General features: G+C 39.1%; 1 protein-coding gene across 1 annotated transcript in view; it reads right to left on the bottom strand.

Moving 5' to 3' along the window:
- The window catches only part of GALNT17 (polypeptide N-acetylgalactosaminyltransferase 17), a 216783-nt gene that overhangs the window by 110304 nt on the left and 86326 nt on the right, over positions 1-20153 (bottom strand). The window contains exon 3 of the mRNA XM_072136195.1: positions 13862-14028. Coding sequence (XP_071992296.1) covers positions 13862-14028 — 167 coding nt within the window. The remainder of the gene's footprint in view (positions 1-13861; positions 14029-20153) is intronic.

Below are 20153 nucleotides of genomic sequence, written 5' to 3'. Positions count from 1 at the left end.
GGCCATGGACAGGGCATCGGGACAAATTTTGAGCTGGATGCGTTTTATCGACGACATCCTGTTCATATGGCAGGGTACCAAAGCAGGTTTGGATCAATTCATAAATGATCTTAACTCCAATGACCTAAATATCAGACTGACAAGTAATGCCAGCCAAGAACATCTGGAGTTTTTGGATATCCAAATAAACGTTGGACAGGATGGACAATTAAACACATCCGTTTATCGAAAGGAAACATCAGTGAATGCCTTGTTACGTGCCAATTCCTTTCACCCAGCCCATACGATATGCTCTATTCCCACAGGTCAGTTTTTGAGAGCCAGACGCATTTGTGACACCCAATCCAATTTTGAGGAAGAATCGGCGATTCTCAAGGCTCGCTTCAAACAAAGGGGCTACCGTGACTCGGACATACAGAGGGGATACCTGCGTGCCAGCGCTTCCGATCGAAGATCCTTACTTACTCAACAATATCCCAGAAGACAAAAAGAGAATAAGGTAAGGATCATTATAACTCCCAATGGAGGGAGATGAATACCATTTTTGAGCGTTTTTGGCCCATACTGCAGTCGGATCCGGATATTAAAAAATACATAACAGATACACCACAGGTGGTATCAAAGCGGGCAGACACCATTGGCAATAGGCTGGTGAGAAGCCATTACGTACCCCCTAAACCGAAGAACTACATCTTTGGTTCGAAGGGCCCTGTTTGGGGCTCATACCCATGTGGACACTGCAGTGTGTGCCCCCAAATGGTGAAAATGAAGTCATTTCAGGATTCCGAGGGCAGACGTGAGTTTAACATTGTTCATTTCATAAATTGCAGCACTACGGGTGTGATCTATATTGTTTGCTGCCCCTGTGGACTGAAGTATGTGGGGATGACCACACGGGAGCTAAAGACGCGGATTCAGGAACATATGAAGGACATAAGAGCGGCTGCCAAACTTCTCCCCACAAACCAGGAACAGCTTATGAAATTGAAACCAATACCAAAACACTTTCGGGAATGCCATGACTGCAGATGGCGGGATCTGCAGGTATATGGCATAGATAAGATCATCCATGGAGGTCGTAGCGGTGACACCTTTAAGAAATTGGAAAGGATTGAACTCAAGTGGATAGTCAAATTGGCTACAACATCTCCTCATGGACTGAATGAAAAACTCTCTTTCTCCCCATACATTTAACTTGTTCTGAGTCGTATTTTTAACATTTTAATCTGATAACAATTTATGATACATTTGGTTTTGGTAGGTGGCCTGGATTCTATCTCCTTGAGTAAATTGTGAGTAACATATTGTATACAGTGTTGTATAGTGGCCTTTAGTACATTGAGGTATGTGCGGGGTTCATAGTAATCTATTTGGCGGTTTCTTTGGGACCTGGGTTGTTAGTTATTGGCTTGTGGATTTACCATGGATAATATATGCGTAAAGGATGGAGTCTTACTCTTAATTATTATTTGGGACGACTTCCGGATAAATCTTTCTTAGATTCCATCTTTAAACGGGTTTTCTTATATGCTTTCCACTTTGGTATCTCAGCACTTGTAGTAATCAGTTTCCCTCATCACTAATATTGGGCTACTCTATAGGCACATTCACAAATTCTCTTTTTTCACCTGTACTTATTCTTCCTCTCAGGGCACTATGGTCACACTATTCTCACCCCCCAGTACTCTATATTTCACTTCTGGCGTGCACTCTAATCTTCATGCCTTATATTTCACAATTAGTTCTCACTACACTTCATTGCAATGTCTTCTCAATCAACTACTCACCTCATATGTATCTATCCTGCATAGGCCCAATTTTGACACTAGCCTCTCCGACCCACTCTGTGTGTTCACTTTTCACTTTCGGTTTCCCAGACCCACGCTGTGTGTCAGGGCCGGCGTCAGCACCCGGCTGACCTGGGCAAGTGCCGGGGCCCCAGAGCTCCAAAGGGGCCCACCGTGACGATCGAGCAGAAACAGTGGCGTAACAAAAATAGCTGTATTACATGCTCCCGGGCCCGTCCCACTACCTACCCTGATTGCAGGCTTCATAGGAGGTGGGCGGAGAGGTAGTGGGAGGGCCCGGGGGCAAAGTATAATTCCATGCACTCTCAGCCCCTCCCTTTACCTCTCCTGACTGCTCCTGAAGGAGCTTGGCCTGCCCTGCCCACCTCACATGTGGCATGGCGCATAGCGCGCCTCTCATCTGGCCCGGCCCACGCACCTCGAGTCTTACCTGCCCAGCGCGCCTCGCTTCCAGCCCGGCCTGGGCGTCTCTCGTCTGGCCCGGCCTTCGCGTCTCTCGTCCGGTCTGCGCGGCTTACGTCGGGCCCGTCCTGTGCGCGTCATGTCTGGCCTTACCCGGTCCGCGTGCCTGTCCACCTTCTCCTATGCTGTCTCCTTCCTGACCCTGCCACCACATCCAGCTGGGGTGAGTATTGCTACATATATAATGTGTATCTATGCATCTATGTGTTTGTGTGTGTGTATAGCTGCTGTATATCTGTTTATGTGTATAGCTGCTGTATATCTGTTTATGTGTATAGCTTCTGTATATCTGTGTGTATAGCTTCTGTATATCTGTGTGTATAGCTTGTGTATATCTGTGTGTATAGCTTCTGTATATCTGTGTGTATAGCTTCTGTATATCTGTGTGTATAGCTTCTGTATATCTGTGTGTATAGCTTCTGTATATATGTTTGTGTGTGTGTGTATAGCTTCTGTATATCTGTGTGTATAGCTTCTGTATATATGTTTATGTGTATAGCTGCTGTATATCTGTTTATGTGTATAGCTTCTGTATATCTGTGTGTATAGCTTCTGTATATATGTTTATGTGTATAGCTGCTGTATATCTGTTTATGTGTATAGCTTCTGTATATCTGTGTGTATAGCTGCTGCATATCTGTTTATGTGTATAGCTGCTGCATATCTGTTTATGTGTATAGCTGCTGCATATCTGTTTATGTGTATAGCTGCTGCATATCTGTTTATGTGTATAGCTGCTGTATATCTGTGTGTATAGCTTCTGTATATCTGTGTGTATAGCTTCTGTATATATGTTTGTGTGTGTATATAAGCTGTATATGTGTTTGTGTGTATAGCTGCTGTATATCTGTTTATGTGTATAGCTTCTGTATATATGTTTGTGTGTGTGTATAGCTTCTGTATATCTCTGTGTATAGCTTCTGTATATCTGTGTGTATAGCTTCTGTATATCTGTGTGTATAGCTTCTGTATATCTGTGTGTATAGCTTCTGTATATCTGTGTGTATAGCTTCTGTATATATGTTTGTGTGTATAGCTTCTGTATATATGTTTGTGTGTATAGCTTCTGTATATATGTTTGTGTGTATAGCTGCTGTATATGTGTTTATGTGTATAGCTGCTGTATATCTGTGCGTATGTGTATAGCTGCTGTATATCTGTGCGTATGTGTATAGCTGCTGTATATCTGTGCGTATGTGTTATGTATATATGCTGTATATCTATGCTCTATATACTGGATGCGTGTGTATATATGCTGTATATTCATGCGTGTTTATGTTGTTTATATATGCTGTATATCTATGCTCTATATACTGGATGCGTGTGTATATATGCTGTATATTCATGCGTGTTTATGTTGTTTATACTGTATGCATGTGTATATTGTTTATACTGGATGCGTGTTTGTATGCTGTATATATTGGATGTGTGCGTATATATGCTGTACATACTGGATACGTGTGTATGTATGTTGTAAATTTGTTGTGTATATACTGTATGTGTGTAAAAATGATTGTGATAGTGTAAAAACATGCATGTGTTTTTAAGGGAAGGGGGGCCCCCTTCAATGGTCTGCTATGGAGCCCAGCCTCTGCCCCTGATCAGAAAATGTAATTACATCAGCAACGGCATCCTTGTTGCCTATGTAATTGAAATATCTGATTTTGTCTGAGCTCAGGTGGCAGGCTCATGCCGCCACATGAGTTCACTGTTAAGGGGCCCACTGAGGCTCTATCGCCCAGGGGCCCACTGAAACCTGGAGCCGGCCCTGCTGTGTGTTCACCTTTCACTTTTGGCACCCCTGCTAGTCTGACACTGTCGCGTGTCGTGCATTCTCATATACAAACATCAGACATGTACATTATACCACCTTCTCAAACTTTATATTTTTTCTCAGTATATGATAAGTGGTTTGTAATAGCCCTATGCAATATTATATGTTTACTATACAATGCACTTTATTTCACTAATCTCATACCTCTTTACACTTCAGATTTTTACTTAGCATGTGTTAAGTGGTTTGCATGAGCCCTATTTAATATTCCATGTTTACTCTACAATGCACCTTATTACACTAATGCTAATGACATTATTTGCACAATCCCAGTCCATTGTTTACACTATAGGTTTAGGCACTTTAGAATAATATATTGCAATATGTACTGCACCATCGCACTTTAATATAGCCCTGAATACATTCTGGATGTGAATTATATTGTAATTAGTGGATATATGTAGCTATACTAGCTTTATTCATGTTTTGATACCACTGCCCTTACCCTTGCCAGGCTCCAAGATGGCGGCAGGATGCGCATCATTTCGGCGCATGCGCGCATCCGGATGGCGGCGCCGGACTTCCGGTCACGATGAGGCGCAGTTCCTGCGCGTCATTCGTCTCCCGGAACCTGGCCCCGCCACCGGATAGCGTGTATGGAGACCGCGATGAAGCGCTAAACTACCCACCTGCTGCCAATCTTGTCCTGCATCCTCATTGGGCCCAAGGTATTTTCTCAAGCTCAAGCTCAAGATATTTACACTGGGCACCTACCACACCACAGCACACCCTCTAGAGGAAGCGACGGCGAAACGCGCGTCGGGGTGCTGTGGCGGTGGTCAGACCTACTATTTCACAATTATTGGCTGCTCATTACACCCTGGTGGGTAATATTATTGGTCATAGCCTCATTGTGTATAAATTGGTGTTTGTAATTTTGGATGTATTTACATGTACTGTATTATTCGTGACCACCGCCACATCTTTTGTGGTTTTTATGTGTGTGTTTTTAACTGTGTGTTTCTTTGATGGCTGATTTAATAAAGTTATATTGGAATTTTGAAATATTTATGTTCAGTTACTGAGGCATCCTATATACTCTCATTGGTATTGCTTGTTTATTGGTAGTAGTAGGATAGTACATAGGGGATTGGGATATCTTATGTTGGTATTCATCATCACCACACAGTCCACAGATCTCAAAGATAAATCTGCAAGATAATTCACAAACTGCACAGAATTGCATGATTTTGTATGAAGCAGACTACAAGGTTCTACAGTACGACATACTAAAGCTTATTTTGCTTTTTAAAGAATAAACTTTAAGTCTACATATTCTAAATAGATACAAACATATACTGTACAGAAAGTAACATAAAAATTCCACTTAATAAACTAGATTTATGTGCATTGAACCAAGTTCAGGGGCGTAACTACAGTGGTAGCAGCCATAGCAGCTGCTATGGGGCCCATTGTCAGGGGGCCCTGTTATCTGACCTGACACTAAAGAATGAAGAATGTGCACCATTATATACATATTATGCTCACATTGTGGTATATATATTGTTTATGTTTGTGTATCTGTGATGTGTACATGCTGTATGCGTATATGGTGTATGGTAACGTAATACAGTACGTAATGTGTGTATGCAAGCTGTATGTCTGTATATGGCACTGTATGTGTGTATATGTGATGTGTATGCTCTATATGTGTGTAACTGTATATTTATGAATGATGAACTCTATGTTTATGTATATAGGAATGTGATATATGTATATTTTTAAGCCAGCGGGGGGTCCCCTTCAGAAGTCTGCCATGGGGCCCTGCCTCTCCTAGTTACGCCACTGACCAAGTTATAGGGATTTCTATTGATATGAGATGTGTGCACATGATTAACATATACAGTGGCTATAAGTAATTTATTAATTACTTTCCTTTACCTAAGAAGATTATAGAAGCCATCTTCTGCAAGTGTGAGCAACTAATGCACTGGATGTTTGGTTCTTTTCCTCTCCCCATGCTCTCTTCCTCATTGGCTGAGTGACATTGATGTATGAAGACTGTCAGATATCAGCCTCATAGATCATTCAAGCATGTATTTAAGCAACACTGATCTCTGAAGACAGTCAGATATCAAACTCAAGTGTCAATCTCAGGGAGTCAATCTCAAGTATCAGTCTCAGGTGTCAGTCTCAGGTGTCATAGTCAGAACTCAGTGTTAGGTATCAAATATGCAGTTATATGATATTTGACTCTTCTGACCATGTACTAAAATGGAAATTGTTACATGAAATAAGTCATTACATTATTTAATTTTTAATTATAGTGAAAGTAACCTCTCAAATAATTTAATTAGATTGTTACATTTGAGATGTTATTCGTCCATAATCTCATTATTCTCTGATCAACTACCAAAGCAGCAGGTGTCTTTTCATCTTTTTTTACTTTTTTTACTTTTTTTCACAGACTGTCACAGATTACTCTTTCTAAGATTTATATTCACTCTAGAGATACTAACAAGATTATCTAGTACAAAGATGTAAGTCGGAACAGGCATAATTGCAGACAACTTACAGTTGATTATTGCACCCAGAGGCTCAATTACAATAAATTTCCAACTTTTTGAGAGCTTTACCAAAGGTCACAGCAGACACAGAGGTCTTTCTGTAAAAAGATCAGGGTAGGTAACAAAAGTCTGCCACCAAAACAGATATTCACAAAGAAGAGTTACCATTGAATTTCTGTGACTTTTTGTCAAGTGCAAGGTTATTTATGTGGCTGGTGCAAGGTTGTGCAAGGTCTGATTTATGAACTATGATGCAATGCCACTCCAGTCCCCTTCAGGTGTTTAGGTGAAGTTTTTTGTGCAACTGCACAGCAAAATTAATTAAAAAAATTACTTAATATTCAAAGAAATAAGGTAGATTTTTTCCTGCAGAAATATAGCAAACCACAGTTTGTTTTGGCACTACATTGTCAGCTGAAGTGACAAGTCCTAGCAGTCATCACCATGAATGCAACACATCGACATAATGAGAAGTGGAGCAATGTGAATTCCAAAATAAGACAATTTCACGGTTTATCTTGCCTTTTAAGCAAAAGCAATTTTCAACAACCACCACGGTAATTATATTGATTACAAAATAATGTAATTACAATGTATAGAACAATTCAAAGTGAACCAAAATATATTCATTTACACTATATGCAAATAAAGATCTAGCTGTTTCAAAGATTTTATTGTTGCAATTTGCCATTTTAGATAAAATAGTGATTAAAGCAGCAGAGCCACAGGGGATTGAAACCTAATACAACGATAATTGCCATTGTAGATAGAATAGTAATTAAAGCAAAGAAAACACAGTAGGCCAAACCTCTACACAAAAATATATGCTGTTTTTGTTTGTTGTGCATTCTGCATCTGTAAAAACAAAGCAAAACAAATAGATACATAATATACAGAATACATTTCCTAGAAAACATTCAGTAGATCATTGTTGAGGCATGGTGTATTATGATATAAAGCAAATTTTACATGATGATAAGAAATCTACAGCAACAGTACTCCTCCCTGGCAAATAAAGCCTATAAAGTAGTGCAGAATGATTGACCAAAATAAGACTGAAATCATGTAACACAGATTAAAGGGGCTGTCAGAACCAATTTGTCCTTGATGGTCAAGCATATGCATGATAATATCACTTGGATACTGGACAACAACCTTTTTTATTTACATTGGCGGAAGCAATATTATATTTGCATATGTCCCCTATGATTTGTAAAGCCCTACAGAATTTGATGGCGCTATATAAATAAAGATTATTATTTTTATTATTATTATTAAGCAATTACCAAATAAGGGACACATATTTGGAAGGTACGAGTGCATAAACACATTTCTGTTTTTGCCACCCTTACTCTTTTAAACACTTATTAGCAAGTACCCGTTCAACCATATTTTAAGTATATCTAACCTTTCAATAAATTTGCAGAAAACAGTAGTCCAAAAATAACACTGTGTGGTTATTATCTGAAAATTAAATTTTCTAGATGCAAAAAAAAAAAAAGAATTACTACTTGGAAATGCCCTGGGGGCATACAGCCTGCCAGTTCAGGTTAACAAAAGATGTGATTATAGTCCTATATTAGGCCACATTTTCAAAAATACTTGATAATAATATTATTCTGTCAAATAATGTTTAAAGAGTTCCTAAAAGCATAAGGACCCTGAATAGGTAAAATCTCTCAAACCAATACTATTGTTGAATTTGGATAAAAAATGAAGGAGAATTGGATTAAAGATTGAAGTGATGAAAGATTGATGAAGTGGTGGGGAAAGACTAGAATCAAATATGACAGCCACAATATAAAAAACAGACATTGCTAATGGCCCTTTATTATCATTATATGTATCAGTAAAGTTAACTACCATCTAGCTGGGGTTTGATATTAGAAGTATTGGATTCTAGAGGTTTGGATAGATGAAGCTTTGGTCCAATGTTTTCAATTGAATTAGGATGATTTGGGATTTCACCAATCCACCAGTCTCCAGTACCAGAATAACAGCCAGAAATGCAGCTCTGATCTCTGCCAAAGGATGAGTTTTACAGTAATGTACAATATTCAGGCTTTCGGACCTTGACTTGTATTCAGCCTCGCTTTGATGACTTTGGCATCATCCTTGCTTTCCTTACCAATGTGACGTACCAAGAAAGTGACTTAATAAACCACTATCAGTATTTTGCCAAGCAGATGAATGCTTTCCAGAAAGCATCATCCAGAAAATCAACTTTGAAGTGACATGTAAATTGGTTATATAAAGTCAAGGACGAAGAGATTTAACAATGAAGTCAAGCCCTTTCTTCCTCAGAAAACCCCTTCACTATAATTGATGGTCCTGCATCCAGTGAAATGACTAACCAGATCTTATGAAGTCTGATGCGTGTCAGTCACAGGGGAGGACGCTTCAGAAATTTCCATCTTGATTTCAGTGTTAAACTCTCCACCTCCTTGACTTGGATATTCTGGGTACAAAAATTAGAGAGAAAGAGGGGTGATGCAAAGTACAAATGGGAAATGGAATCACAGTCTGAACTGCTGGACCCAAATGGGACTCTTCTCCCCCCATTTCCCACAAAGTGATTTTGTATTATTCAGGTAGCTATACATGAACAATTCACTTTGATATACAACATATAGGTAGGGAAACTAAAATCTACTTAGTTCTTTAGAACAAAACTGACAACTGCATGGCGCTCCTTCTCTTCTGCGGCTCGCTGTGCGCCCATATAAAAATTAACGCCCACATGTGGGGTTTCTCCGTACTCAGGAGAAATTGCATAGCAAATTTTAAGATGGGGTTTTTTTCTTTTTATGAAAATGTGTAAATTTTAGGGCTAAATTAATGTATTGCAGACAAGATTAGACCATTCTAAATTTCTTCAACATATTGGGGCCAATTTACTTTCCCGGTCCTGTCGCGATCCCCACTGTGCATTGTCCAACGAGGATTCAGGTCTGCCGCGATTCACTAAGGTCGTGCGTCCAATTTCCTTCATGTGTCGCTTCCCCGCTGAGGTCCGCCGGAGTTCACCTTCTTCTTCCTCGTGCATGTAAGTGCTTGATCTTGCGACACAATTTCGTTTTAAAATTCCGTCAGTTGTCCGACGACATGCCCCCTGATTTCTGTTACATGCAAGCCGGCACCGATGTGCCACAATCCGATCGCGTGCGGCAAAGACCCAGGGCAATTCGGCGCAAAAAGGAACTATTCGGGAAACCCAACAGAATCGCGGTCCGCAGACCCTTAGTAAATGTGCCCCATAGATTTAATTACAATGCATTACTCAGATGGTTAAAAATTTTCCTAAAACAGTTTTTAATAGTTTGAAGGGTATACTTTTGAAAATGGGGGAATTCATAAGGGGATTCTAATAATTTATATTTCAAACTCATTTAAAACAAAAATGATCCCAAAAATGTCAATTTAGAAATTTGGGGGAAAAAATGATAAACCCTGTTCTATTTGTCATATAAGAATAAAATAACTTTTAAAAAATTATAAAAACATAAAGTTGAGATACAGGAAATTTTAGTAAGTAATTATTGGGTGATAAAACTATCAGATCAAAGCAAGTCATTTCAAATTTTGAAAATGACAAACCTCTCAAAAAAATTAGCAAATTTTATTTTTTTCATAAATAAATGCAAAACATATCAACTGAAATTTACTACGAACATGAAGTAAAACATATCACGATAGAACAATCTCAAAATCATTTTGGTAAAGTATTCAAAAGTTAGAACCATATAAAGTGACACATGCCAGATTACAAAAAAAAAGGCCGAGCCTTAACGTACAAGCTGGCTACGTCTTGAAGGGGTTAAATGAAAAGTGTTTTCATCAACTGCTGTTTACATTCTCCAATGTTACAGAGCTTGAAACTGATACCCTTTCAATATGGCGAGGGTGAGGTCACTTTGGAATGGTCCTCTCCAATCTGTTGGGACCAACAGTCCCATGTACAGCTGATCATTTTAACATCTTCTAAAAATAAAAGGAAAATCCTTCATATATAAACTATTTAGTTCAGTAAAAGTAAAAACTAAACCTTTACTTAATATATTGCATAGATATTAAAGAGAGACTACATGCAGGGACAGATTACAAGCATTATTCAGACTACAGACAAATAAACCAACAATGTGGCTAAAATTAATTGAACATTGCTGGTTATTATTTAGAAAGCATGGCTATTCCATTTATGCAAGCTCATAAAAAATGTATGTTGTCCTTTTCTTTATTTAACATTGGGTAGCATAGGGGGGACAACATGTGCTGAAATAATGAATGAATTACAAACAAATAAATATTTTTGGATTCATTTCAAGCTTTCTATTATAGAGAAAGCTAATTAAGTTTGTCAAACAAACTGGGCAAAATATATAGAGCAGTTTCATAAAAGAACAAATTTGTAATTAAAAAAATAAATCGGAAAATGAAACATGAAATAAGAATTGCTTTATACTTATCCATTCAAACATAAATTGATGTAGATGCTGTACAAAAAGTAGATGAAGTCAAACATAAGTTTAGCTTTATTAAAGAAAATGTTCCACCCAGAATAAAGGTTTGTAAACCAAGCACACTGACATACTAGTGTGTGCCTCCTTTGGCAGGATCCTATCTTCTTTTAGCTTCGTAAGCCATTGTTTTGACAAATAAAAAGTGTGTAAATTATGCAAATGAGTGTGAGGAGTTCCAGGCTCCATTGACATCTATAGAACCTTGAGCCCCTGAGGCTCATTTGCATAATTTTTAAAAACTTTTCTTTGTGAAAACAATGGCTTAAGAAGCTAGAAGAAGAGGCGGCACACACCAGTTTGTCAATGTGCTTGGTTTACAAACCTTAATACTAATGTTAGATATCCTTTAAATAATATATATTATTGCAGAAACATTTATTTCAGACTCAAATATAACAGTTTTTAGTTTTAAATGTTGCTCCATATTAATAGATTGTTGTATTTTGAGATTTTTGTGCACCTTCATGTACTTAGATTCTATAGCATACATAAAGAAATACAAGTAAGGCTACATTAACACTAACATATGCCCTCTGTGCCATAGCATGGGAGAGGAGGGGGTTAGCACTACTCGCCCCACCCCTCTCCATAGAGAAACAAGGTGCATGGCACCGTAATACAGGCCAAGATAGGACATCTTATTGACATCTTACTGCACCGTATAGCTCTGTGCGCCCATTGCCAGCCTATGGGGGACGTATATACGGCCACAAAGTTTTGGACATACATATGTGCCCCAACTGTCATTTGAATATAGCCTAAGAAAGCATTAATTGTATACAACAATATCTCACTATGTACTGGGGCAGATGCACTATGAAAAGTAATAGTACTATTAAATATAGGGGGAAAGTTATCAAAGCATTTATGCCAGTTCTCTGGTGTATAAGCCTTGAAATAGCTGCAATTCCTGACACACTGAAAGAAATTGCTTCTACTTTTCCTTTTATGCCACCTCCGCGCCAAGTCAGCATGGAGAGACATAAGAGACATGAAGGCTGCTGGCGTGAGGGTGACATAGAGGAACAAAAAGTCACAATTACAAGCATAGCATTACAATGATAGATTTTCCTGATTGCCTTATGTGTGATTTACTAACCAAAATGTGTTATAAGTCTGTAAAAATTTGTACCATAAATCTTTATATTATGCTTTTATTCACATATATGAAATATTCCAGTTTAGACCAGGACTCTCAAACTCAGACAACTAAGCAAGCTGCTCATAGAAAAATGTTCAAGTTAACAAGTTACATTCCTTTCCAATTCACTGATAGTGCTTTATTTATTTTATGGCAGCTCCCAAGAGTGTCCCTGCTTCTCTTAATGACTCCCTTTATTCACTATTTTGCCCTTATTTTTAGTGTTCCTGCGGCCCCATTTTAGATAGAAATAAGATTTTACAGTATCTAAAAATATTTCAACAATCCCAAAAGAAACACAGCTGCCGACAAAGTGACGTCATATGTGCCTTGTGCTGTTGGCAAGCTTTTTAGACACTTGAAAAGATTTACTAATACTGTTTAAAGCTAGACAGAACAAAGTTACAGTAGTCAGTCTGTAACAGCTGCACATACATCACAGTGGCTGATGTTGTGTTATTATTAGCTTGTCTAATCTCACTTTACAGCTCCAGGAAAGAAGCCCTTTTGCCAAAGGCAGGCTCCTTTCCCATCTTAAGAATGTTTTAGAGATAATTTACACCAGAATTCGGGCTCATTTTGCTTAATATTTGTCCTTGATTTTGTCAATACAGTGTGATTGCTGGCTAAGAAACATAAAGGCACTGATAAATCTCAAATATCACATTCAGTTCAATTTCTAATAGTATAGGTGAAAAGTAGAAGAATGGAAGTGGCTAAAATGTATCTGTACTGCTACTGTACATAATAATAGAGAATATTTCTCTACGTCACCAAAAAAGTCAAATAGTTTAGCATTAATGGAAAAGGCAAACAAATACTTATCATAGATGGACCTTGTTGCTACATATATCAAACCTCATGTAAAAGCATAGTCAACCAGTACCTGTATTACCACTTACAGATGTGGCACTGGTTATCACAGATGACTTAATCCATTAACTAGGCATGATAACTCAGTCTGTATTGTTAGGTAATACAAGGTAGTCCCCCTTTTGTTTTGTGAGTTAACTAAAATAGTCAACACACCTTAAGTAATGTGATTGAGCCCTCCATCTGTAAAATTCCTATATCTGCTCCTGGCTTTACTTTTTGCACAACAAATATGTGCAGTCCTCACATTCCCTCTCAAAGTGATATAACAAATTACGGGCAGTCCCCGGGTTACACACAAGATAGGTTCCATAGGTTTGTTCTTAAGTTGAATTTTTATGTAAGTCGGAACTGTATATTTTATAATTGTAGATCCAGACAAAAAATAAAATTTGCCCAAGTGACGATTGGGGTTTCAAAATTTTTTGCTGTAATTGGAGCAAGGATCATCACTAAAACTTCATTACAGACACCTTACAGTCAATCATTGCAGTCTGGGACTGAAGTAAAGCATCCAGAGAGCTTCACCAGAGGTCACAGTGGGCAGAGGGGTCCATCTTAAATTATGGGTTGTCTGTAAGTCGGGTGACCTTAAGTAGGGGACCGTCTGTATACACGTATTTCAACTAACTTTATTTCTAGAAGCCCTTAACTGTAGTTAAATATAATATTCAGTTTGTTCAGCTTTTCTGATAGTATATTAAAAATGATCATACCTTCATCACTGTTGTCATCCACCAGTATAATTTCCTTCAGAAGATGGACAGGTGTATGATTGACTGCGCTGTGTACTGATCGAAGGATCACTGACAAGGCTTCATTTACAAAGATGAAAATGATTGAAATCTGAGGAAGTTCCTTTGGGTATTTTAATTTCTTGCACCTTAAAGAAATCAATATTTTTCGTATAAGATATACTGTGCTATTTCAAAATAATAGAAAGATAGAGGAGTGGTTGAAAGTGAGAAACAGAGATTAAGAACAAAAAAGAAATAAATACAGTGTTACACATTAATAGGATACAACAATATGCTTTAACGTTTTTAGCAATTGCCATAATAATTTATGACTTTCTCATTTGTTTCCTATAAAAAGTCACATTTACAAACCTATTTACTAGATTTAAAGTTTTCAGATTTTTTTGTTACTCTCATTGTCTCGTTTCTGAATCATGGCACAAGTAGCATCTCCATTTAGCAACCACAAGCTTTCTGATCGAATACCATCTTCACTTGTAGCTCTGTAGTATCCATGACTGTTCACAATGCTGAGACATGCCTTTCCCTGCTATTTTTTGTGCAATGTGATTTTACCCTTAGCTGGATCTTGGATCTTGGCTGAGAATATTTTTACTATTTCACCTCTAGGATTCACTAATGCTGGCACTGACTCTGCATTTTGGCCAATCTCCTGGTGAAAACCCTCAGCTGAAATTTTGACTATATTTATGTCTCATCAGGACACCTGTTACAAATAAGTGACTATTCTGGGAGATGGGGCCTGGCATTTCAAGCAGAAAAATTCAGACACAGAGGAGTGTTGAAAATGCAGAACAATAATGTTTGTTGAATATTGCAGTGCAGTCTAACTGGCATGTTCCCAACGGTTGCTTATAGCAGTGATTTTCAACCTGTGTGCCGCGGCACACTAGTGTGCCGCGACACAAGGTTGAGTGTGCCGCGGGGGAAAGTTGCCCGAACTAGGCTGCCCCGGTGTCGAGCTGCCGCCGCGCCCCCGTATTTCTGCCCCATACTTACCTCCAAGTCCCACGTCGGCGATCCGCCCGTCTTCTGTAGCTCCTGTACCGCGCGGCCCATGTCACGTGACTGACGCGACCTGACGTCAGGTCGCGTAAGTCACGTGACCAGAGGCGCGCGGTGCAGGAGCTACAGAAGGTGAGCGGATCGCCATTAGGAGTGAAGGAGACGTCAAGAAGACATCAAGGGTAAGTATATAGGGTTATTATTTGTATAAGGAAGGTAGCTAGGGTTTTTTTTTTATTAGTAAAGGGAGGCTGGGGCTTTTTATTTGTTAAGGGGGGCCTCTAGGGCCTTTTATTTAGTAAAGGGGGGCCTCTAGGGCCTTTTAATTAGTAAAGGGGGGCCTCTAGGGCCTTTTAATTAGTAAAGGGGGGCCTCTAGGGCCTTTTAATTAGTAAAGGGGGGGCTCTAGGGCCTTTTAATTAGTAAAGAGGGGCTCTAGGGCCTTTTAATTAGTAAAGGGGGGCTCTAGGGCCTTTTAAATAGTAAAGGGGGGCCTCTAGGGCCTATTAATTTGTAATGGGAGACCGCTAGGGCCTTTTTATTAGTAAAGGGAGGCTGCTAGGGGCTCTTGATTAGTAAAGGGAGGCCGCCAGGGGCTTTTTATTAGTAAAGGGAGGCCGCCAGGGGCTTTTTATTAGTAAAGGGAGGCCGCCAGGGGCTTTTTATTAGTAAAGGGAGGCCGCCAGGGGCTTTTTATTAGTAAAGGGAGACCGCTAGGGCCTTTTTATTAGTAAAGGGAGGCTGCTAGGGGCTCTTGATTAGTAAAGGGAGGCCGCCAGGGGCTTTTTATTAGTAAAGGGAGGCCGCCAGGGGCTTTTTATTAGTAAAGGGAGGCCGCCAGGGGCTTTTTATTAGTAAAGGGAGGCAGCTAGGGCCTTTGTATTAGTAAAGGGAGGCAGCTAGGGCCTTTTTATTAGTAAAGGGAGGCAGCCAGGGGCTTTTTATTAGTAAAGGGAGGCCGCCAGGGGCTTTTTATTAGTAAAGGGAGGCAGCTAGGGCCTTTGTATTAGTAAAGGGAGGCAGCTAGGGCCTTTTTATTAGTAAAGGGAGGCAGCCAGGGGCTTTTTATTAGTAAAGGGAGGCAGCCAGGGGCTTTTTATTAGTAAAGGGAGGCAGCTAGGGCCTTTTTATTAGTAAAGGGAGGCAGCCAGGGGCTTTTTATTAGTAAATGGAGGCCGCCAGGGGCTTTTTATTAGTAAAGGGAGGCAGCTAGGGCCTTTTTATTAGTAAAGGGAGGCAGCTAGGGCCTTTTTATTAGTAAAGGGAGGCATCTAGGGGCTTTTTATTAGTAAAGGGAGGCAGCTAGGGCCTTTTTATTAGTAAAGGGAGGCAGCTAGGGCCTTTTTATTAGTAAAGGGAGGCAGCTAGGGGCTTTTTATTAGTAAAGGGAGGCAGCTAGGGCCTTTTTATTAGTAAAGGGAGGCATCTAGGGGCTTTTTATTAGTAAAGGGAGGCAGCTAGGGCCTTTTTATTAGTAAAGGGAGGCAGCCAGGGGCTTTTTATTAGTAAAGGGAGGCAGCCAGGGGCTTTTTATTAGTAAAGGGAGGCATCTAGGGGCTTTTTATTAGTAAAGGGAGGCAGCTAGGGCCTTTTTATTAGTAAAGGGAGGCAGCTAGGGCCTTTTTATTAGTAAAGGGAGGCAGCTAGGGCCTTTTTATTAGTAAAGGGAGGCAGCTAGGGCCTTTTTATTAGTAAAGGGAGGCAGCTAGGGCCTTTTTATTAGTAAAGGGAGGCAGCTAGGGCCTTTTTATTAGTAAAGGGAGGCAGCTAGGGGCTTTTTATTAGTAAAGGGAGGCAGCTGGGGGCTTTTTATTAGTAAGGGGAGGCAGCTAGGGCCTTTTTATTAGTAAAGGGAGGCCGCCAGAGGCTTTTTATTAGTAAAGGGAGGCCGCCAGGGGCTTTTTATTAGTAAAGGGAGGCCGCCAGGGGCTTTTTATTAGTAAAGGGAGGCCGCCAGGGGCTTTTTATTAGTAAAGGGAGGCCGCCAGGGGCTTTTTATTAGTAAAGGGAGTCCGCCAGGGGCTTTTTATTAGTAAAGGGAGGCCGCCAGGGGCTTTTTATTAGTAAAGGGAGGCAGCCAGGGGCTTTTTATTAGTAAAGGGAGGCAGCTAGGGCCTTTTTATTAGTAAAGGGAGGCCTTTTATGACTGTTTTAGTGTCATTTTGTGCTATTTTGGTTGGTGGTGTGCCCCAGGATTTTCTAAGTATAAAAAGTGTGCCGCGGCTCAAAAAAGGTTGAAAATCACTGGCTTATAGAATCAGCTCTAATGAGACATTTAATGTTTCTGTGTTTGCAGGTTTGAAAGTAGGCATCTGGAAATTAAAGGATTGGCTTACATGTGGCTCTGTCATTGGCACTGCATGAAGCAATGCTACTGGCAGTGTTTTGGTGCATTGAAATAGTGTCAAATAATGACACTTGGCAGACCACTTGACAACAGTTCCTCCATGGCCTCTTTCTGTTATGCACAAAGCGAATGGAAGCCTCAATGGCGGTCTGTTTACCAATAAAAAGCAGTGTGGAGATATTGCCCTAAGCAACAGATTGCCTAATTTGTATTTTAGCCCTGAAGAGCTGGAAAACACAGAAACACAAAATCCCATTTCGATTGCTTACATGTTTACACTGCCTGAAATGGACATGCCACAGAGAAGTGGTTTCTAAATTGTTAATACACTGAACACTGAAATTGTCCATTCTATGCTATAGCAATTTTAGCCTTAAATCACTTTATTCTTAAACCTGAGGGAGAATGATTTTTTTAGAGACATACATAGTTCCATGAAATACACTGAAGTGGTTGTAAGAGAAATAATATTTGATTTAATAGCATCACTGTTTTGTAAAATACTTGCCAGAAGGCCATTTTGCTTTAAAACACGTGATATATCCTCTAAAGTATATTACATAAAATGTTTTCTGTATTATAAAATGGAAAAATATGGTAGGGTCTAGCAGTTGTACCCTTTCTAAAAAAGACAATTTTGCTTTGACAATTTCTCACTACCTACAGCTAATATACCATGACAAAAAAGGAAAGTAGGTTAACAACATCCAACAGAATATCATGATCCAAAAATTTAATCTATATACAATATGGAAGCATTATATTGACATCCAAACCAGTATATGGAACAAATTCCCAACTGTATTTTTCATCAGCACAGTGTAGAGTATCTGTTCCTTTTGAAAAAGATATGCTGATTTAGCTTTTATCCTGCATCATGTAAATAGGCTTTCTGAAGAAAACCCCAACATCATGCTTGATGCTAAGAAGTCTGCTTTACAAGGTAAAGCAACGTTTTTCTTGTACCATCCTGGAAAACATATTTCTATACTTCCTGTAATCCCCAAGTGGAGCATCAATGGCTGTAAGTCTCCAAATGCTTGCAGAGTTATTCTGCAAGCATAGAGTCTCCCTTAGGAGCCTTCTTACTTTCCAACGCTGGGAACATGATGGAGAGACTATACACTTAAGAATGCAGACATGAAGAAGCCGCTTCCTGTAATGGGCACAAATGGGCACTTTGCATAGTCCCACCCCCTCACGCTTTATTGACCCTACAGTTTGTAGCCCTCATTGAATTTTTCTTGCCAACTAGGACATAGGGTTGAGGGGAGAGGATACAGGGTGAAAGCAGAGCTTTAGCAGGGAAAGCTATAATAAGGTAATGAATGTATTTTGAAAAAAATACTTTTCAGCTATTGCAGCTATAGAAAATACTTTAGTTGCACTTTAAGCTTTTAATTTTTCATACAGATGCAAATACTGTGCTTTCTCTTTTGGTGTATTCTGCAAGTAATATGGCAGTCACTGGATTGCTGTGAGTTTCTAATGATTTTTATGATGGTTCCAGTAGGCAGACCAACTCAATCCAATATTGATAGCTTATTCTACTAATTGGCCATGAAAATTAGTAGCATGTTTGGTCAATTGCATAAGTTAAACATATTCTAGAAATGTGATTATATATAGAATTAAAAGTAATTCCATTTTAATGGTTTGACTTTGGCTGCACATATTGCATGAATCAGCAATTTCTAAAAAAAAAAGAATCAATCATGAACTATACATTCTTTTGGGCAAAAACGAGTATAATTATTAGTGGATTTTATTGATCTCTCAGTTTTATTACAGCATACAGCTATAAATCTCAAATCCCATGTTCTTTGCCCGAAGAAAGAAATATAATTATATTGTTATGTGGATGCAGTAATACAACACTGAAGGCATACTATTATTGTGTCGGTCTGTTGCACATACAATTACATTTCTGCACAAAGGCTGCTACAAGTGCTACAGTCATATATCAAAAAAATACCATATTCTTTATAAAGGATATTTATAACAAGGACTAACTTATACAAAAGTACAAAAATGTCAAAAGCTTCTTCTGTAGTGATGAGCATGACCCAATGGAGTTCTTTAAAATTGTGTTCAGATTTTGTGTTCAAGTACCGGACCCTGACCTCAAACCCTCCCCCTGGAAACAAACGCAAATTTTGATGGCACTAATCGTGGCTGTTAAATGCTTTGAACTCTGTGCATGAGTGCTTCCATTTTAGGGAACATTGTTGGGGATCATTGGGAAGGCCCAGATTTATCAAAGGTAGTGCACACTGTGCTAAGTGCAGTTTGCCTCATGATTGTGCAGAGTGCGCCAGTTTATTGAGTACTTGCACACAGTTTTCAATTATCTTGCGCACCCTGCACTGCTCAGGAAGTGTGCACCATCTTTTTTTAGGTGCGCCTTTAATATACAGTGTTGGACACCATTTTTTGTAGTTGCTCTATTAAATGTGTGGAAAAATCCGACTAAGTACTAACACGCCCCTTTAGGTGTAATATAATTATGTTTTGTTGGCACAGTACCCCTGCGACACAAAAATGGGCGCAAACACTTCTTAAATACATGTGCAAGCTCTAAAGAGTTTTTTTTTCTAATACAACGTTAGACAGAAAGCTAGCTATTGTATTACATATATTCCCTGAGACATAACCTGCACTATAATCTTCAGCTTTAATTACGGACTTTGCAGCTTAGAAAACTAAAAATATCTTGAAATTCCATGGCTTACTATACAATAATTTTATGTTCTGGAATCTGGAATCCATACGGACAGTACAGCATTTCTTGGTCTTTTAACACACCATCTTATCACAAGAAGAATAAATCTTGGATATGCTTGTCATAATAGAAAGGAAAGAGGAGGTCAGGGATAAAGGTGTGAGTGTTTAGATGTA

Source organism: Engystomops pustulosus, chromosome 2, assembly GCF_040894005.1.
Source record: "Engystomops pustulosus chromosome 2, aEngPut4.maternal, whole genome shotgun sequence".
In the NCBI taxonomy this organism is placed as follows: Eukaryota; Metazoa; Chordata; class Amphibia; order Anura; family Leptodactylidae; genus Engystomops; species Engystomops pustulosus.
This window is presented reverse-complemented; position numbering and strand designations above follow the sequence as displayed.